General features: G+C 39.5%; 1 protein-coding gene and 1 long non-coding RNA gene across 2 annotated transcripts in view; one reads left to right on the top strand and one right to left on the bottom strand.

Moving 5' to 3' along the window:
• Window positions 1-22,072, top strand: part of F13A1 (coagulation factor XIII A chain) — a 162,749-nt gene that overhangs the window by 86,938 nt on the left and 53,739 nt on the right. The window contains exons 7-8 of the mRNA XM_077770057.1: window positions 13,383-13,557; window positions 16,108-16,246. Coding sequence (XP_077626183.1) covers window positions 13,383-13,557; window positions 16,108-16,246 — 314 coding nt within the window. The remainder of the gene's footprint in view (window positions 1-13,382; window positions 13,558-16,107; window positions 16,247-22,072) is intronic.
• On the bottom strand, window positions 13,391-19,394 carry LOC144236426 (uncharacterized). Its single transcript, XR_013336537.1, has 2 exons — window positions 19,332-19,394; window positions 13,391-13,481 (listed from the first exon to the last, which is right to left on the bottom strand). It is a non-coding gene; the product is annotated as an uncharacterized LOC144236426 (long non-coding RNA).

The raw sequence follows: 22,072 nt of genomic DNA, 5'->3' as shown, positions 1-22,072 counted from the left end.
CCAGGACGGACAGATAAAATGCAGGAAGGCCTTTAGGATACACCACACACTATTATGCACTTTGGGTTCCTTTCTATCTCTTTCCTTCCCCTCTCTCTTTCCTGACAGCTTTCTCCTTTCCTCTTCCTACTCTGATTTTTTGCCTTTCTGGTCCATCTATTTCTTTCATTCAGATATTTTTGGAGGTTTATCTATACCAGCCCTATACCATGCAGCAGTGGGATAACAATGAAAAAAAGCAGACACCTGAAGAGCTTAAAATCCCAATCTCTCTCTCTGTCCATATTTGGTTATTTCTTTCTTTCATGATTATCAATTAGTAAAATATGTTTTGGCCAAAGAATAATCCTCAGTTACTAAGGGAGACAAGGTTAATAATCTCCAGTTGTAATGGATTTCATGAAAAATGAGTCTAATTACCTACCCCTCTCAGAGCTTGTGTTGAGTAAATATGCCAAAGGCCATTTGCCTCACAATACAGGGTAGGGTTGATTCATGGTTTGTTTGTTTGTTTGTTTTCTTTCTTGAAGTAAAATTTACATACAGTGAAATGCATAGATACTAAATGCAAATTTCAGTGAGTTTGGATTGAGGTAATTACTATCACCAAAATATAGACATTATTTTCAGCCCACAAATTCCCCTTGTGTTTTCTTCTAGTCAATCCACATGCTCATAAGCAATGGCTATTCTGATTTTTTGCAATAGGTTTGACTTGCCTGTTCTTAAACTTCACATAAATGGATTCACACAGTATGCACCTTTTGGGGCTAGCCTATTGTATTCAGTTGGTTATTACATGTGTCCTTCTTATTGCTAAGTGGCATTTCATTGTGTTCTGTGTTATAACTTGTCTATCCCTTCACCTGTTGATGGCCATTTGAGATATTTCCAATTGGGGCCATTATGAAAAAAGCTGCTAAGAACATTCTTGTACAAGTCTTGTACATATGCTTTCATAGCTCTGGGGCAAGTAGCTATAGGTGGCACACCTAGGTCATAGGGTCTGTATATGTTTAACTTTATAGGATTTGCCCATTCTCCAAAGTGATTGGTCCATTTACATTCCTGGCAGCAATACGGAAGGGTTCCAGTTTAGCTCCACCTTTTCTTGGTGTTTCAGCTTTCTTAATTTTAACCATTCTAGTGGGTGCATAGTGGTATCTTATTGGGATTTTAATTTTTATTTCTCTGATGACTAATGATATTGAGTACCTTTCCATACATTTATTAACCATTCACATATCTTTTTCAGTATAGCGTCTTTTCAAGTCTTTGCCCATTTTCTTATTGGATTGCTTGTCTTTTTATTATTGAGTTGCAGTTGCTCTCTATATATTCTGAATACATGTTCTTTGTCAGATGTGTGTAGAAGATATTTTCCCCAGAATATCGTTTGCCATTAAATTGTTTTAATAGTATGTTTTAGGAACAAAAGTTTTAAAAATTTTTGAAATTCAATTTTTAAACTTTTTGTTAAAAAAGAATTCTCTCCCTGGGAAATAATGTTCTTTCCACAGGGTCATGAAGAAATTCTTTTATATATATTTTTAGAGCTTTATAATTTTAGCTTTTACATTTAAGTCTATGATCCATCTTAAGCTATCATTCAGTGTGGTCAAGGCTTTTTTTCCCCTGGTTTATCCATTTATATCAGTACCATTTGTTGAAAAGACTGCTGGAAGAAATTTCATTTGTTGCAAAGACTTTCATTTGTTAAAAAGCCTGCCTTTCCCCGCATTGAATTTCTCTGGTGACTGTTGAAAATCAAATAACTATATAAATGTGGATCTATTTCTAGACACTATTCTACCACTGGTATATTTGTCTGTCCTTATATACCTTACTTTCTTGATTACTATAGTGTTATAGTAAATCTTCACATCAGGCAATCCTCCAACTTTTTTCTTTTTAAATATTGTTTTGGTTATTCTAGATCCTTTGCATTTCTATGCAAATTTAGAAACAACTTCTAATTTCAACAAAATGTCTTTTGCATTCTGATTAAGCCATTTGCGTTGATCTAGTAAAGAAATATTAAAAAGTGACCTACAACCGCCTTCCACTGATACCATACACATTTATTCGGTAGAACTTTTAGAGTGTTCACTCTGTGCTGGTACCAAGAGTACAAAATCCAACAGCATTGTACCTTCCTTCCTCACAATGAGAGCAAAGGCAATCAACCAATGACACAAAGCAATGTGATAAATAGGAGAGCATTACAAAGCAAAGAATACTGTGTGAACACAGAGAAAGGACATCCAAATCAGAGTGATAGGTTTCCAGAGTGAAGATTTCCAGAATGAAACCAACTGAGTTGCAAAGAATCAGTAGCCATGTACCATGTAAAAAAGAAAGAGTTTGAAAGTGGAAGGGCATTCCAAGAAGAGAGAAGAACATTTCTAATAGTACTGAGGCAGAAAAAAGCTTGTTAAGCCCACCACTATGAAAAGCCAAGGAGATAATAGATGGCTTTCTTACTCAAAATCCCAGCTGTTATAGGTGTTATGAAAAGGATCAGAGATGAGAATCCAAGCAAGGGAGGAAAGAGAGTTCTTCCTACCCTATTTCTTTCTCTCATGTATCGGTTCATCTCCCTTTTTACACTAGCCACATGACTTGATAAACAACAGGACAGACACAAGAAACAGATCTTTACATTCCCAGATGAATGAATTTTCAAATTTCACTTTTTGAAATTATTTTTTAAGCAAATGTCACTGGAACCCAAGTACAGGAAGGAAGAGAAGGGAAGGGAAGGGAAGGGAGGGGAAGGGAAGGGAAGGGAAGAAAGAAAGATAGAGAGAAAGAAAGAGAGAGAGAGAGAGAGAGAGAGAGAGAGAGAGAGAGAGAGAGAGAGAGAGAGAGAGAGAGAGAGAGAGAGAGAGAGAGAGAGAGAGAGAGAGAGAGAGAGAGAGAGAGAGAGAGAGAGAGAGAGAGAGAGAGAGAGAGAGAGAGAGAGAGAGAGAGAGAGAGAGAGAGAGAGAGAGAGAGAGAGAGAGAGAGAGAGAGAGAGAGAGAGAGAGAGAGAGAGAGAAAGAAAAATAAGGGAAAGGGAAAAAGAGAGAAACGCTGAGCTGTTGGTGCCTGAGGCCACCACCACCACCACTCAATCATCTCCTTCACCACCACCACCCCCAAACAGTGATCACTGGGCTACTTTTGCAAATCCCTGGAGTGTCGTGAGTATAATTTGACATCCACTATACCACTTCCACCTGCAGCTAAGATTGATCACCACCAGACTGTAGCTGGGGGCTGTGGTTCACAAAACCTAGAAAGAATTTTACTCAAGGAATAATTATTTTCCTACCCAAATTTAACTCTTCATCTTTGAAACTAATTCATGTAACTCAAAATTTATATCCAGAGGTCTTCAAGAAACTATTATAGACAGGATTAGGTATAAAACTACAAGACTTACAGAAATCCTAACCTTTATGAGAACATAACTTTTAACAATGAAATTTAACAGAATATAATAGGTTTATAACAAACAAAAGTTATTTCATCATAGCCATATACAGTGTGCACACAGGGTAAGAAAATACCTTTCTATACTTAAAAAGAAGCAGGGGAAAAAAACTATAATTATACAAAATGGAAAGGTATATGTTTTGGGAAATTGGAGACTCAAGAAAGTCACTTCTCTTTATTGTTCAATATCAGGTAAAAATCTGTCCAATTCCTCAAGACCAAAATTGGAGGGAAGGCCAGTATTGGTTATGCTTTAAGACCCACCCCACCCCCCCGTCCTTTGAATTGTACAGGAACCCAGGGTTTATTCTGACTCTGCAGTGGTGCCAGTACCAGGACCTAACATCACAGTAGATGATCTACTGGTTATCTCACTTCAGAACCAAGCACAGGCCAATCCTGCTGCAGCCACACCATTCAAAGAGCCTCTCACCCAAACAGCACTATTTCCTGACTGGATTTTCCACAGTGTCCAGTCCCCGATGGCTCAACTCCTGAAATGTTGGCCTCAAAGAGCATTGCCTCGGGCCTTCCCCTATTTGAACAAAACCAGTGTAACCACTCCCCATGGGCCTAAGCCTGGGATTCAGAGAAGTATATATATATATTCCTGTTTGAAGAATTGAATACAGTAGCATCTTTCATATCTGCTTCTAGTCTTTTTTTATGAAAGNGGTTTCCAATGGCTTCAGATCTTTTCTGTGTGATGTATGGGCGCGAGTGCAAGTATGGAGCTCCTTACTTCCCCACCATCTTGCCCCCTCCCCCTTGTTACTCAGATCTTTTTTATTTTTGGTTAAAAAAATTATAATGCTCTCTAAAAAGAATTCAGACAATTCAAAAAAATTTAAAGATAAAAAATTTTAAAACATATTTCCTCAAAAAATCAACCCAAATTGTACCACTAAGAAATAACCATTATTAATATTTGATGTACATCATTCCAACTAGATATATAGATATTTAAGTATATAAATACTGTTTTAAAATAATAAATGGGATTGGGGTGCCTGGGTGGTTCAGTCAGTTAAGCGTCCAACTTTGGCTCAGGTCATGATTTCATGGTTCATGAGTTCGAACCCTGCATCAGGCTCTGTGCTGACAGCTCAGAACCTGGAACCTGCTTTGGATTCTGTGTCTCCCCCTCTGCCCCTCCCCCACTCACACTCTGTGTCTCTCTCTCTCTTTCAAAAATAAATAAACATTAAAAACAATATAAAATAATAAATGGCTCTCTACTGTAGATGGTAGTTTAAAAAGTAGTACACTTACTTTTTAAAGCTTTGTTATGATATGGTTAACTCACCATAAAATGCCCATATTTAAAGAACATATTTTGATAATTTTGATGCACCATGAAATAATCACTAAAATGAAAACAATGAATATATCTATCACTCTCCGGACATTTACTTTGTAATTTTTCCTTTTGATGATTCTCTGCTTGGTCTACTATCCCCAGGCAATCACTGTTGTGCTTCCTGTCATTACACATTGATTCATATTTTCTAGAATTTTACATAAATGGAATCATGCAGGATCACTCTTTTTTGTCTAGCTCAGACTTCCTTATCTCGTTTTGAGATTCATTCATGCTATTGTTTGTATTCCTTTGTAATGCTGAACAGTGTTCCATTCTATAAAAGAACCACAATTTATCTACTTTCTTGTTGATGGACATTTGGGCTGTTTTCAGTTTTTCCCTCTTACAAATAAAGCTAGGGTTATTCATGCAAAAGCCTTTGTATAGACATAAGCTTTTATTTTTCTTAAATACCTAGGAGAGGGATGGCTGGGTCATATGATAGGTGTATGTTTAATTTTTAAGAAACTGCTAAAGTGGTTGTACCATTTTACATCACCACCAACAGGGGATGAGTTCGAGGCATTCACATCTTCCCCAACACTTGATATGATCAGTCTTTTTTTTTTCTTAATTTAAATTTTAGTTAACATATAGTTCAATATTGGTCTCAGGAGTAGACTTCAGTAACTCATCACCTACATAACATACCCAGTGCTCATCACAACCAGGGCCCTCCCTAATACCCATCACCCATCTAGCCTATCTCCCACCTACCTCCCTCCATCACCCCTCAGTTTGTTCTCTATTGTTAAGAGTCTCTTGTGTTTTGTTTCCTTCTCTTCTTTTTTGACCCCCTTCCCATGTGCTTATCTGTTTTGTTTCTTAAAATCTACACGTGAGTGAAATCATATGATATTTGTCTTTCTCTGATTGACTTTTTTCACTTAGCATAGTACATTCTAGCTCTATCCATATATCAAATGGCAAGATTTCATTCTTTTTATGGCTAAGATTCCATTGTATGTATATAACACATCTTCTTTATCCATTCATCAGTTGATGGACATTTGCACTCTCTCCAGAGTTTGGCTATTGTTGATAATGCTACTATAGAAATCAGGGTGCATATTCCCCTTTGAATCTACCTCTATTTTTGTATCTCTATTTTGAATCTACCTCTATTTTGGATCATAGGGTAGTTCTATTTCTAGTTTTTTGAGGAACCTCCATACTATTCTCCAGAGTGGCTGCACCAATTTACATTCCCACCAGCAGTGCAAGAGGGTTCCCCTTTCTCCCATCTCACCAACACCTGTTGTTTATTGTGTTGTTAATTTTCACCATTATGACAGTTATGAGGTGGTATCTAAGCATGGTTTTAATTTGTATTTCCCTGATGATGACTGATGTTGAAAATCCTTTCATGTACCTGGAGGCCTTTGGAAAAATGTCTATTCATGTCTTCTGCCCATTTCTTAACTGCATTGTTTTTTGGGTGTTGAGTCTGATAAGTTCTTTATAGATTTTGCATACTAACCCTTTATCAGATATGTCATTTGCCAATATCTTCTCCCATTCTGTAGGCTGCTTTTTAGTTTTGTTGATTGTTTCCTCTGCTGTGCAGAAGCTTTTTATCTTGATGAAGTCCCAATAGTTCATGCTTGCTTTTTGTTTCCCTTGCACTCAGCGAAGTGTCTAGTAAGAAGTTGCTTCAGCTGAGGTCAAAAAAGTTGCTGCCTGTGTTTTTCTCTAGGATTTTGATGGTTTCCAGTCTCACATTTAGGTCTTTCATCCATTTTGAATTTATTTTTGTGTATGGTGTACGAAAGTGGTTCCGTTTCAATTTTAAACTTTCTAATAGGTGTATAATGTTATCTCATTATAGGTTTAATTTGCGTTTCCCTCTGACTAATGATGTTGAGCACCTTTGGTTGTGTTTGTTTGCTATCCATGTATGTATCTTCTTTGATGTGGTATCTGTTCAAATATTTCCCCATGGTTTTAAATTTTGTTCTTTTTCTTATTACTGAGTTTCTAGTGTTCATTACATAATCTGAATACAAGTCCTTGATGGATGTGGGGGGGAGTATGGGCATGGAGGGGGGCACTTGTGGGGATGAGCACTGGGTGTTATATGGAAACCAACTTGACAATAAACTATTTGTAAATTTAAAAAATCTGAATACAAGTCCTTTATCACAAATGTGATTTATAAATATTTTCCCTCACTCTGGACATATCTTTTCACTCTCTTAATAATGTCTTTCAAAGAGCAAAATTTCATAATTTGATGAATTCCAATTTGTAAGTATATCCTTATGAATCATTTTTCTTTTCTTTCTTTTTATTTTATTGTATCAAAGAGATCTTTGCCTAACCAAAGCGTATAAAACTTTTTCCAGTTTTCTTCTGGAAGTTTTATAGTTTTTAGGCTTTATATTTAGGTATGTGATCCATTTTGAAATAATTTTTTATATGGGACAAAGTATGTATCAAAGTTCATTTTTGCATATGAATAGCTAATTGTTCCAGCACCATTTGTTGTAAAGAATATCCTTTGATCATGAAATTATCTTTGCAACTTTGTCAAAAATTAGTTAAATATATTTGCTGGAGTCTATGTCTGTGATCCATTGATCTGCGTGCTTCCCTTTATGTCAAATGGTGTCACGCTATTTTATTTTAAAAAGCATTATGTTTAAGTGTACTCAAATTCTATTTAGTTTTAAGTCTTATTTAATCTTATTAAGTTTTGCTTTCACAAAAAGAAAAATCGGAATTGCAACAGACGACATTGTTAAACTTCAAATAAATGTTTCTTCATTACAAGAAATTCTGTTTTTAACAGATCCCCCTAAGATTACTTAAAAACTATTAAAACCATTAAAAGAATAATTATGTATTTTTAGATTGTGTTTTAATTTTAGATGATGTCAATTATCTAAGAGAGACCAACACACTAAAACATCAATACTTCCCTTCTCCCTCTCCTCTTTTCTCCCTTATGTCTAATCTTCTTAAGATTGTTATTATATTATCCAATTTAAAAATTCATATTCACTCTGATGCCATAATTTCCAAAGGTTTTTAAACATACATGAGTTTTTCTCATCACTGGGTCTTTTACCACAGTGTCTCTGTTCTTGGGTTCTTTGTTTGATTCAGCCTTTAATTATCTTGATATCACTTTTCAAGTAGTATGGTTATAATGGATAGTGTATTCCCTGAGATTCTTCATGTTTGAAAATGAGTGCTGGCTGTCTTTATACTTACAGAACCTCTGAGCTGTGCATGACATTCTTGGATCAACCTTTCTTTCTCTCAGGACTGTGTAAATATTGATTGACTGTGTTTTGCCAGTCAATGGTGCTATGGAGAAGTCTAAAGGCAACCTAATTTCCTCTCTTGCTGCTAATTTGAATTTTTTGTCTATATGACTGAACAATTATTTCTTTATTCTTGAGTTCAAATAGCTTAATTAATTAAAGTTCCTAAGCAATGAGAATTCTTCATCAAGTCACCTTGGAGTACAGATTGTCCTTTTAAAGTATAGATTCAATTTTTCCTCAATTAGGTAAAATTTTCTTATTTGTATCATATTATTGTATCATAAATACATATTCTGCTTCATTTGTTGGGTTCTCTGTTTTAAAGATAACAATTATTCTAATGTTGTATCATCCTTTTTTCAATAACTATTACCTCATCCCCAAATAACTTCATCTCTTTATATTTGTCATCACATTTCCTGTATCTCAAGCTTTTCTTCTATGTCATAAATTTTATTTTTTAACAATCTCTACTGTTTCTGATAGTTTATACTTTATTTTTAGTTCCATGATGATGTCATTTGATCTTCAATTTGTTCCTTTAGATCTGTGATCTCCTGAGAGATTGTGAGAAAATTCTGTATTTTATTTTCTTTTATGTATTATTTTTTTTGTATTCTTTCTCCCTCTCTCTCTTCCCTCTCTCTTTGTCTCTTTCTCCATCTCTCTCTCTGTCTCTTCCTCCTCTCTCTCTCCCCCTCCCTTTCTTCCCTCCCTTCCTCTCTCTCCTTCCCTCTCTTCCTCTCTCTCTTTTTCTCCCCATCTCTCTCCCTCCCTGCCTCCTTTCTTTCCCTCCTCTCTCCATCCCTCCCTCTCTCCCTCTCTTTCTTCTTTCTCTGCCTCTCTCTCCCTCTCTCTCTATCTTTGTCTTTCCATCTCTCTCTATGTGCCTCTTCCTTCCTCTCTCCCTCCTTCTCTCTTTCTCCCTCCCTTCCTTTCTCTCCCTCAAGCTCTCTCTCTTCCTGTATTTCTCCCTCCTTCCCTCTTTCCTTCCTTCTCTCTCTTTCCCTCTCTTCCTCTCTTTTTATCCCTCCCTCCCTATCTCCTTCTTTCTCTCTTTCCCTCCCTCCCTCCTCCTCTCTTTATATCCCTCCCTCTCTCCCCCTCTCTCTATCTCCCTCCCTCTCTCTGTCTTGGTCTCTCCCTCCCATCTCTCTATCTCTTCCCTTCTCCCACTGTCTCCCTCCCTCTCCCTCTCTTCCTCTTTTCCTTCCTCTCTCCTTCTGTCTCCCTCTCTCCCTTTCCCTCTTTCTCTCCCTCTCTCTTCTTCCCTCTCCTCCTCTCTCTCTCCTTCTGTCTCTCCTCCCTCCCTCCCTCTCTCCCCCTCTCTCCTTCCTTCTCTCCCTCTCACCTCCCTCCTTTTTCACTGCTTCTTTTCTTTTTATTTATGCTCATACTTGCATACTTTTCTCCAATTGTCCTGTTTGCTCTGATATAGTGTAGGTGAAATGTTGGCACTTCCCAATCTAAGACTAGTTGAAGTTTTCCTCTGAACTACAGTTTGAGGCCAATGTTTTTCATTCAATCTACTCCTCAGTATTCTGAGAAAGCCTGGAAGGGGGAGGGGAGCTGAAAAGATGGCAGTGTCTGTTAGAATACTGGGGTTCTGCTCTTTCTTTTAAGGTTCTGTTAAATTTCTCATCTGGAATCCACCCCATCTAATTGGAGATGTATCTCATGGGGGGCAGGGTAACTCTCAGACTCTATGTAATCTCCCAACTCTAGTCCCCGAATGTCTCCCTCTTTAGAGGTGCAGACCCTTTCTCGCCCATTTCTCCAATAGCAGTTGTTTCTACTGTTCTGGTCAGAACAAGAAAAATATTAGCATTTTAATTTGGTTAGTTTCTTTCCAGATTCAGAAATATAGCTGAAAGTCTCAGGATATTGTGGACTTGACAGTAGGGCTTCTGAGAAAATGGTGATAGGTGTCAGGTGCTGAGCCATACTGCCTCTCTAGTCCAATCTATATTCCTCAATTTTTATTGGAACCAGGTTTTGAAGTTTGCTGAATTATGTTATGCCACTGGATTGCTGATAATGACTTTTAAGGGGCTGGTTTTTCACTTTTCCCATATTATAGGTATTACAGGATGACAATTTAGTGCAACCTTATTGTAGTTGAATAACACTCCCTGTCCAAAGTCCTGGGCTCATATTGTCTCCTAGACAACCAGTGATACAAGTCCAAGACATTTTACTCTGACACTGGTCAAACTCTCAGTTCATGACGGTATTGAAACAGTCAGCTGTGGTATGAAAAAGGACCAGCATGCCCTTGAAGTATCCCCCCAAATATATCTTGCTGTCAGAGAAGGAGATATTACTTTAACCCTTTTCATGTGTTACCAAAGACCTCTTTCAGTGTCTAGGCTCCTCAGAAATCAATGTTCTAATTAGAAAACAGTAGCTAATCCAACTAAATGCTAATAAGTGAGAGTTGTGATTTATCTAGCGACAGGGAAACAGCTCAGCATTAACAATTAAAAGATCTGTAGAGAAGAGAGCTTTTTATTTTTTTCCCTTACCCTTAGCTGACTGGGTTCAGCCAAATGCTATAAATAGTCCTCCTAGTTAATGGCTATCTGTTTAGAAATCAGTCATCAGAACCATAATTTAGAAACTTTCTTTCCCCTCTAAGATTCATAGGCTCTATTCTATTTCTCAATGATAAGGATAAGGAAATGGTGATGTGAGTTAAAACTGAGACTGCCTATTCACAAAGACTAAACTACATTATAGCCTACTAAGGCACTCTTCAGGCTTCATTATAACAGACACAGGTTTTTAAATAATCAATTCAGGGGCGCCTAGGTGGCTTAGTCCTAGGTGGTTAAGTGTCCGACTTTCGCTTAGGTCACGATCTCGCGGTTTGTGGTTCGAGCCCCGCATCGGACTCTGTGCTCTCAGCTAGCTCAGAGCCTGGAGCCTGTTTCAGATTCTGTATCTCCCTCTCTCTCTGACCCTCCCCTGCTCACGCTGTCTCTCTCTCCTAGAAATAAATAAAACACTGGAAAAAAAACATTAAAAATAAATAAATAATCAATTCAACTGCAAGGAGAAGTATTTATCTTTAATAGAGCCAAAATGGTTGACTGAACCCAGTTGCACCCCAGTCATCTCATAGAGTTACATAATAAAGTCAAAGTTTACATCAAAGGCATGAGTTTGCAATTAGCTGAAGAAGGTCCTTCAGAAATCTTGAAAGAATTATTTTTTTTCTCCATTAAACAAATCAACCAAGTAGTTATTTTAACCTGACCAGATAGAATCAAGGAGAGGAACTAGTTTCTCTAAATCAAATTAAATGATGATCTAGAGAATACTTTACAGAGGGACCCTCTTTGGGAAATGCCTCTCAGTGCTGGAGTAAATCTCATATTTCAGTGGAAGTTTTGTCATTCAAAGTAGAAGGTGCTTGCACATTTTAAGTGTTTTCTTCTGATATCTTATATTTATTTCATCCACTATAGTCTATTTACATGATACCCATGCAGAGCTCCTAACAGGTCCCTGAACCTGCCATATTGTTTTATGTCACTAAGCATTTATTCAAACTGTTTCCACTATGTAGATGATCTTGTCTGGCTCTCAGCCCCTCAAGACCTAGCTTTCATGTAATTTCCTCTATTCAACCCACCACCACCACCACCTTCCAACCTGTTGAAACTGACTCCTACCTCCTTTGGGCCTCCACCTTACTTGTACATCTTTCTGTCTTGACATTGGTAAACTTTACTTCCACTTAATTGGTTTCTTGTTCATCTCTCTCCTAGGAGAAGGTCTTATTCCTATTCATATATACAATTCCTATATTCTTATTGAATATATGAGTGATTATTCAACCACTATTGAGCACCTGCTCTTTGCCAATCTTTGCTAAAAGTGAAAAAGACATAGATTTTTAAAAAATCTCTATTTCCTATGAACTCATGACCCAGTGGGGAAAATAGACTCCTATACAACAAAACTCAGCAAGCCTAAGAGCGGGATCTGGGCAAGTGCTGAGGTTGGAGCTGTTAATTGGCAAGGCAGTGAACATGTAAAGTCACCATATTTTAATGTATCTTCTATGGCTTTTATAATCCAAACACACCTGCTTCAATCATACATTTCACATTGCTAACTAATTTCTTCTTGGCATAGTCTAAACCTAATCTTCTCAAGCTAATGTGCACTTAAATCACCCCAGGATTTTGTTAAAATGCAGACTCTGATTCAGTAGGTCTGTGCAGGGACTGAGATTCCGCATTCCTAACAAGCTCCCAGGGGGTGACACTGCTGCTGATCCACAGACAATGCTTTGAGGATCAAGGCTCTAACCCCCTGTCATGTCAACATAAAACCATTGTTGAAGTGGTAGCAGTTTTTAGAAAAGCTCCCTCTGCTCCTTACATAGAGTATCTTCTAACTATAATTAAACATGATGAAAGTAACACCAAGAGAGGTAAGATTCAATAGTGTCCCCCAAAAAACCGATGCCATGAAAGGGTTACTACTTAACCTTTTTAATGTCCAAACACAAAATATCTTTGTTCCTTCTCTGTAGGTCTTCTGCTACCAGAAGACCTTGGTCTGAATGTGCAGTAAGATTTTCCCAAAATGTGCAGTAAGAGTTTCCCAAATATTCAAGAATGCCATTCTTAAGTCTCCCCCATACTTACACTATAATACCCCAGACCCTTCCTGTATTCATGGGAATTAAATGTCTTAATAACTCTTAAGGGTTCCTATGACATCTGTTTACTTTTTTAGTTCATTAGAGTCTACAACTTATCATCAAAGTCAAAAGCCACTAGACCATGAGACTTTGAGTTCCCACTCACCCTATACATCTTTTGTCATGTGTCAGTTTCAAATTATTCTTCCACAAAGGCAAGGTTCCTCTTTGATCCCTGTTTGAGCTATCTTCTTTGGTGGGTATTCTTTCTTTCTTCCTCACTACTCCAACCAGATCAAGTGTCCCAGGCATACCTATTCCTAAGCATGTGGAGAAGACATTACAACTCTTCCTAGCTGCTATTCAATACCACCTTAACTACGATAATATGTTATTTGAGAGACAGCCTTGTTTATTTTGGTTTTCTCTTGCACAGTTATTGTGTCACTTTCCCTGATGACACTACAGTGAATGGAACAGTAGTGGAATTGTTTTTTTCATGCAGGACATTTGGAAGGCACTGGATACCTTAGCTTGCTTGATGTCGGAGTCTGGAGAGACTTCTTCTAAATGTTCCTTCTTACTTCTTACCACTCATGGTCTCATTCAGGTTAATGCCAAAGATGATGAAGGTGTCCTTGTTGGATCCTGGGACAACATCTATGCCTATGGTGTTCCCCCATCAGCCTGGACCGGTAGTGTTGACATTCTGTTGGAATACCAGAGTACTAAGAATCCAGTCCGGTATGGTCAGTGCTGGGTTTTTGCTGGTGTCTTTAACACATGTAAGTAACCAACTGAGTAACATTTTTTTAATGTAAAGGGAATTTTACTTCAAGACATTTTATCTATAAACTGGCAAAGAGACCTAGCAACCCCTGTTAGCTCTCTAGAATTTATGGATGGCTATTCTGGGACGCAGTCAATGCATAATTAAATTGTACTGGGACGAATATGCTCATAGTTTCTCTTTGACTGCAGAATCTTTATAGAAAGGATGATGGACTCTTTCCTACATAATCCATCACTCAACACCCAGAGAAATGAGGGGGAGGGGCCCGGGGGAAAGAAATTTTGTGAGGGAAAAGATATGCCATTTTATTTTCAGTAAACTCCCCACCACGTTTTAAAAAGACTAAATTAACAAAATTTTAAATTATAAATAATAAAATATATATGCTGTTTATTCAACATTGAAAAATGTTATAAATATGCTTATTAGCCTCCTATTGTTTATCACTGAGAAGTTTTATAAATATATGCACTTAAGCTTTATGTAACTGTGGAAGGGATTGTGACAGGTGGTCCCATCTCCATTTTTACATATGAATCTCAATGTCCCTGAGCAATTAGCTATCAGAAGTCAATGAACAATCTTTACTCCCCAGTTTCCCTTCTAGTTTTTAATCCACCCAACATCTAATCTATAGGGGAAAACATATGAGAACAGAATTATTCTCCTTAGCCTCATGCATCATTTTTTGAAATGGCATTTGCTTGTCTAGATCTGGACAACATTATTGTTAATTCAGTGAATATTTTTAAAAATACATTTATCTCACTATGTCTTCATCATTGGTAATGATTTCCATTCACTTGCCATTTGTACAGCCTTGGAGAAAATATTAAGCTCAAGTTGGAGTGTCCTTGCTGCTTGCTCATTAATAAAGAATTTTTTTTTACCTACTTAGCATTTTTCCTTTTAATCAAAAAAATCAAGGAGGGGCTGGAGGCTGGAAGCCAGGATGAAGCCATTTTTTATAAATGATCATGAAGCCTCACAGTTTTAGCTCAAAGTTGCAGTAGTCCAAGATTAGTCAGTGATATCCAACTGGGAAGAAACTGTGAGTCTTGTGTTGTGTGGTTTGGTTTTCTATGGCATTCAACTGGGTAAGTTTATTTTCTTAGTCATTTGAGTATACCTAAGGGCTAAAAGAATATATTTCCTACAAATAGAGGCCAGTGTATCAGGTCCCTAGAAGTGCTGGTCTCTGATGTACTAGACAGAAGCCGAACTTCATGATGGGCTAACAATTAGAAGTAGCTCCCCTCCCTCACTGTTCCCAAACCCAGACCATGTGGAGGGTGCCCAATGGGAGTAGCCACTCATAGGAAATGCCTCCAAGAAAATAGAAAGGACCCTGTCTCCTTTGTGTCTTCCTGCTGCCTACAATTTCATTATCCCAATGTAATTCTGTCAGGCTTAGAACCAGATATAATAGTGAACAGCTTCCATCCATTTATGCCTTTTGTATGAAAGAGTCATCAGGTCTTTCCTGAAAACAGTCTTTGATGTTAAGCTAAGAAATGGCAGAAGTACAATGTGAGGAAGTCACAGTAAGAATAACCCCCAAGAGGGAAGTTAGGAGGAAGGCAGTACTGGCGCCCCAGTATCAGGTTTCACCTGTTTTAACATGAGTTTAGCAGACTCTGGAACAAGTCTCATTCTGGGAATTAGTGGTCAGCCAGAAATAGAACTAGGGTGCCAATCATATTACTGATAAAACAGTGCCGTAAATAGGGTCTGTGAATCAATAGAGGAAGATGGAAGTGGGAAGCAGGTGGTAGCTGCAATCATTTTTGTTTAGGGTATTAAGATTAAGTGCATAAATGGGGACACTTGAATGCTACCAGACTTAAGTTTGGACTTCCAAGGTTGTTCTATTGAAAGCGGTGGATAATCTTTGGTTAAAAATGCTAACCTATTCTGAAGGGGGAAAAAAAGGCGAGCCGAGTCATTAATCTTAAAATTGTCAGCTGAATTATTTTCAATGAGCCCTGATGTCTGGCATCCTGGGAGCCAGGGAGGGGATTTGGATTGAGTTTAATCAATAGGTACATATGGCAAGAGATGCATCCAGGTAATTTATTATCTAGCAATTAAAATGAATCTGTAGTGTCGCCCTCCACCAAGTGTCACAAGAGCAAATTCCAGCCAGGAGAGCTAACATCACTAAGGACCTCTTTTATAGCTTCCTATTAGCTGAGTTTAAAAAAATATATTTTTTCAGCAACATAGTCCCAGTAGATGAACTAAAATAATATGACTTTAATGATTGTAGGATTAGCAACTAAACAATTTTAACCCTGTTATTGGGATCTTATTCCTTTTATTGCACTTATTCTGAATGATCACACAGCAAGATTTCTCTCTGGAGTCCTAAAGCTTGACAACTGTCCTCCTTCTTCAGTACCGGACATTTGAGGACAACACCTACAAAGGGACTTTTCTTGTTGGTAAAGGAGGAAGTCCCTTATGAGAGGGGACTGTTCACTACGTATTTATTCAATTTTGGTGACGGGTTTCCTTGTAGTCTGTACTTTCTTGCTTGTAGTTTTGCGATGCCTTGGGATACCAGCAAGAGTCGTTACCAATTATTTCTCAGCCCATGATAATGATGCCAATTTGCAAATGGACATCTTCCTGGAAGAAGATGGGAATGTGAACTCCAAACTCACCAAGGATTCTGTGTGGTGAGTTTGATTTCTAAGGGCATTTGCTGATATCAAATTAAAGTGGCGTTACATATTTACTACCAGACAGACTGGGCCTAATGTTTCTTTCCCTTCTATTTTAAGGACTGTTCAATACCATAGTCAGAAATGTCTGATTGGCAGAGAATGTTTTCAGCTAATGAATGAGAAATGTTACTGAACAGGCGGTTTACGTTTCTAGTAATAAAGATCAATCATTGCATTACGACACCAACCACTGAAAAAGGCCATAGTTTTAGCTATGGCTTTAGACTAGAGCCCACACTAGTTGCTCTCTATTTTAGAAAAGGAAATTATGGCAAATGGCAGAGATATGGGAGCCCAGCATTCTCTCTGTTGATACTCCAAGAGTAATATACCTAACAATTATTAAGCACGTACTATGTACCAGTATTTGTGTGTACATGATTGTATCTTATTCTTTGAACAGTTTTATCATATGGGTGCTTATTATTATCTCCATTTATAGATGAGGAAACTGAGGCCCAGAAAGGTTAAAGTACCTCAAGGTCAAATACCTGATAAGCTGAGAATAAAACACAAGTGCACCTGACCCTTAACGAAATTTTTTTTCTGCTTTTGCAGTATGGGATTGCTCTTTCAATGTAAAGATGTGGTTCTACTTGATTTGTGATTTCATCTTTCAATCAGAAATAGAAATGGGAGTCTGGAGCTCCTGGGTGGCTTAGTCGGTTAAGCATCTGACTTTGGCTCCAGTCATGAGCTCATGGTTCATGAGCTCAAACCCCACACCGGGCTCTGTGCTGACAGCTCAGAAACTGGAGTCTTTGGATTCTGTGTCTCCCTCTCTCTGGCTCTCCCCTGCTCATACTCCATCTCTCTCTCTCTCTCTGTCTCTCTCTCTGTCTCTCTCTCCCTCTCTCTCTCAAAAATAAATAAACATTAAAAAACCTTTTTAAAATTATTTTAAAAATAGAAATGGGAGTAAAGTTGAAATTGTTACTAATACCAACCACATAGTTCCTTCACTGCCCTGAACAGCTGCATCACAAGCTGGCTACAGGGAGTTTAAGAACCCAAAGAAATTTCCTTTGTCCATAGGACCCACTCAGTCCAAAACAATACTCTTTTTTAAATTTTTTTAAAATGTTTATTTATTTTTGAGAGACAGAGCATGAGTGAGGGAGGGGCAGAGAGAAAGGGAGACACAGAATCTAAAGCAGGCTCCAGGCTCTGAGCTGTCAGCACAGAGCCTGACGCAGGGCTCAAACTCACGAACTGTGAGATCATGACCTGAGCCGAAGTCAGACACTTAACCGACTGAGCCACCCAGGCGCCCCCAAGACAATATTCTAAAAGGAGGGGAGAAATCCAAATGTAAAAAATACTTATGGAGGTCTGCATGGGGGGAAATTGCCAGGCATTGAACTAGTTGGAATTTCCAAGCCAAAAATGTGTCTCCTATGGTTGTCTTTATAAGTAATAAAGTTAAAACACTGTCAGTTGTAAAAGCATCCAAATGGGGATAGGAGGAAGTTACAAGCTCATTTTAAGAGAAATTAAAAGTTAGAAGTGCCTTGACTCCCCCATGTTACAGGAATGGATCCCAGTTGCAGGAGCAGCGTTAACTTGCCAGTACTGGTAAACGCTCATTTGAGGATGTTGCAAGGAGGAAATCACCAAACTAGTAGCAGAGTGCTACTATGAATAAAAAACAGTGCAGTTCATTTGAAGGGAATGAGCTGAGCAATGGTAAGCAAGAGAGGACAGGCAAGACAAAACCTCACCTCTGTAAATTGAACAGCAATTTAAAGCAACATTTAAGCCCTTGGAATTAATAGCGGCCCTGCATGTATATGGAATGACAAAAACAGACCAAAATAGCTGCCCCAAAATGTGGTGACATTTTGTCACTGTTGTGACAGTGGGAAATGAAAAAATGAGAATTATTCAGTATTTGGCACTGCGCACCTTTTCTTTACACACACACACACGCACGCACGCACGCACACACAATACCTTCGTAGCCACCTGCGGTTGGAAATGATTCCTCCTTATTCCTTGGTCTAAATGCCTCCATCATAAATCCCAGTGGGCACCCTAACAAATAACCCAACATGGCCCTAAACAAAATTGGTACCAAAAGCTGATAGGTCTTGCTCTTGGTAACCCTTTCCTCTTTCAGCCTTCTACTCTGAATTCCTTTCCCTCTCCCTGTCGCACTCTGTTACATCATTGCCTTCCACCAATGTCCCATCACCCTGGTTCTGTGCTCCCTGGTCGGAGACCCTCATCTGTCCTCCACCACCAGACCACTGTCCTAGGCTCCTCTTCCTTCCCCTTGCTTGGCGCACGGTGGGTTTTCAATATATACATGGTGACTGATGTCTTACTAACCCAACTTGGGACACAGCTGACAGTAGAGCACAAAGATTAAAGGGCTCCGTAGAGTCTGAGTCCAAAGCCTGGCTCTGCCACTGACCAGCTCTGTGACCTTGGGCAAGGCATAACCTCTCTGTGCCTCTTTCCTCTTCTAAAGCAAATTTTCTATTTCACTCAGCACAGAGCCAAGCATAACAAGTGCCTAATGAATGTTAGCTTTTATTATTGTCTTCATTATTAGTCACACAGCTGGAATCTCTTGGAGACAGTATGTTGCCATCAATCTAAGCACAGTGAAGCAGTTGGAAAAAGAGGGGTGTGTCCCATGTCCTAAGATGACTGAGCTATTTCTGTCACTTTGAAATATTTTTGAAACAAAAGCAGAAGTTTGTGTCTACCCCAACCCTCCCGGTGCAAACACTAGTAGACCCTACAAACTATAGATGTTCCATAAAACCAAAAGTATTTCTGAGACACTCCCTGATTGAAAAAGCTGGTGAGAACTTTCCCTGGACACATCAGTCAGTACATGGTCACCACCACCGCAACCCCTCCTCCACCCACAGCAAACTCTGGCTTAGACAGTTACTTGCTGTATGACCTTGAGAAAATGACTTCATCTCTCTGAGGCTTCAGTTTCTTCATCAGTAGGATGAGGATAATCATTTACTGAAGGGGTAGCTGTGACAATTAAATGAGGTGATAGAGGTTACATACTTACCATAGTGCTAGGGCCAGAGTCCTCAGTGTTCCTCAGTGCTAGCTCCTTAGATTAGTAATGGCCACTGGTAAGAAGCAGGAGCTGCCTGAGCTGTAGGTTGGTGGGGGCAGAAGGCTGACAGAGGCTGAGGTGAGGGCAGGGAGGCTTGGTAGGCATCATCTGACCATTGATAAGCCAGTACAACATGGCTGATAACACACGGCCTAATGAATCTCCTAGCAGGAGTCTCAGGAGCAAGTACCCTCCCCCAAGGCCTTTGATCCACTTCCCTCCACAGGCTCCAGTCAAACAAACTTGCCCCAACCCCCTCCTGGTTTGTGCATGGTTCCTGACCTCCCTGTCCTGTCCCCTCCTCTCTTTCTAAAGGCAAGCATGAAAATGACTTCTTGGTGTCTCTGTCTTGTGCCTCCACCAACTTTTCAACATGGAGGTGTCCTGATGGTACACAGTTTGTGGTGAATTAATTTGTGCAGTTGGGTCACAGTGGCCCAGGGTATCCTCTTCCCCGTGACTCAGCCACGTCCAGCATGCCCAGAGCAGAAGTAAGCGAGTGTGAAGGGTTCGGAGGGAGAACACAAGAATGCTTTCAAGGGCACAATATTCTCAGCGCTCCCCAAGGCCATGGTGAATGAAGTGTGGCTTTCAGCCCATGCCCTGACTCTTCTCCCTCTAGCACCACAGACCATCGAGGGCTGATTGCTTATTTGCCTGCTTCCTGGTTTGCCACCTCAGGTCCCTGCATGGTGGATTTCCCCTCCAAGAGTGCCTCACCTCATAGGGGAGCAGTCATTTTGCACAGGGTGGACACACCACTGATGCCCACAGAGGGCAGAGTCCTCTTAGCGATTCAGCAGAGGGAGGGGCCAAGGCACCTTGGAAGGGCACAGCTGGGCAGAGTAATTGGACCTCACTGTAGCAGATGAAATTCTGAGAGGGCCAACACAAGGTAACATATCCTGGAAGGAACAATTTAAGCAGCCTGTTCCCCGTGGGCTGATGGGTTTTGAATTATGTGTAACCTCTGGAGGAAGGCATCTATGAATCACTGTGGACAGTTTAATGAAGATGCTTGCATGATGTTTAGCTGCAGTGCAAACAGTGAATAGGGATATGAGAGCTCGTTGAGGAGGGAGAACACAGCTCACTCCGATGGGCACGAGTAAAGTGACAGTTTGGCCTCACCTTAAAAGAGCTCAGTCTGATCACCTCATTAGATGACTATCACGATGGAAATGGAAACAATTTTCAAAGAAAGGGATGGTGGCACTTATTAGTGTCATGAAAGGATTTCCGTGAATGGCTCTTCTCCTTGTAAATGAAAGCGTTTATCCTGTGTCCTTTTTGCTGGAGAGGATGTAGTCAGATTTGATGATTCTGGGTGAAAGAACTATGCCCACCTTGTGGCTAGCCCCCACCAGACTGCAGCTTCCACAGCAGGAGCAGTGTCTGATCTAATTTATTTTCACTTGTTTTGCCAGTATGTAAAAGGGTGCAGGGCATAGAGCAAGGACTTAATAAATGGAATTGGTTGGAAAACATTTTTAATGCTCATTTAATGGAATAAATGTAATTTAATTCATTTAACAAACACTATTGTGCACTAATATGTCCAAATACCAGACGCTACGGATTCGGAGAGAAAATAGTCAGTCACTACCCTTGAGGAGCTGGATCTGATGTTTGTGGATGAGACAATCACATATGAACTCTATAAAAAAATATAACATGAGCCAGAAGGCACAAAGATGAGGGAAAGGGGCTTCCATCCTAAGCTCAGGGGAGCAAAGGGAAAGGGCTGTTCACATGGGAAGTGGCCATGGACCCAAAGTCATTATCGCCCTGCAATCATATGGCTGTGCTGTTCATGGATGGAATGCCAGGGAAATGACCTTGGCTCGCACATGAAACTCAAAGATATTCCTGTAAAAATCTAAAGCGCTGAGATGAGACAACCAGAGATCAATCTGCTTCAAGAAACAGACAGGAAGGAATGAAAGCTCATGCGGAGTTAGCCTATGTTCTTATGACCACAGTTGTTGAATATCGAAACTTGTTCTAACTCAGAATCCAGCCCCTTGCTACTCCTTCCTCTACACCATCAAGAACACCTGGCTCTTTGTCCACCTTCGGAAGGAGTTGATGCCCCCAGGCTGTGCATTCAGTGAGGAGTAGATGGAGTAATACTCTTTAAGGGTGGGGATGGATCCCTATTCCCCATTTCTCACCATGTTTTGTTTCTCTATCTTCTAGGCACTGTCTAATCCCTGCCTCCCTCAAGACAAACCCACTCCTCACTCTCTTAGTTTTAGAGAATCCAACAGCCAACAGTGTCCTAAATTCCCTCTGGGAGCCAACAACTTTCTAGACCCTGTGACTCATTTTTGTCCTACTTCTAAGCCACTCCTTCCCATGTTCCTTTCCATCTTGCTCACATTCCCAGTCAGAAGTTGTTCAACTCCTGACAATGGAGCTTCAGGAGAGGTAGGCCAAATCATGTGCTGTCCATGCCCTCAGGATGTGAAGAGAAGGGGGCTGAGCACATGCGTGTACACTAAGGCCCATAGCTGACCTGTCTGCTTCTCAAAGTCCAGCTGATTGACCAATTGGCAGAGGTAGAAAACATCCTAACTTGAAGTTTTAAACATTTTATATGATATTAAAGATAACTGGGAAAACGGTGAACACTGAAACAATGAACAAGTCTTTGTTTCCTTTACTGCCTTTTCGTTTGAAATTCAGTA

The sequence above is a fragment of the Crocuta crocuta genome, unplaced genomic scaffold (genome assembly GCF_008692635.1).
Source record: "Crocuta crocuta isolate KB4526 unplaced genomic scaffold, BGI_CrCroc_1.0 scaffold24, whole genome shotgun sequence".
Classification (NCBI taxonomy): Eukaryota; Metazoa; Chordata; class Mammalia; order Carnivora; family Hyaenidae; genus Crocuta; species Crocuta crocuta.
This window is presented reverse-complemented; position numbering and strand designations above follow the sequence as displayed.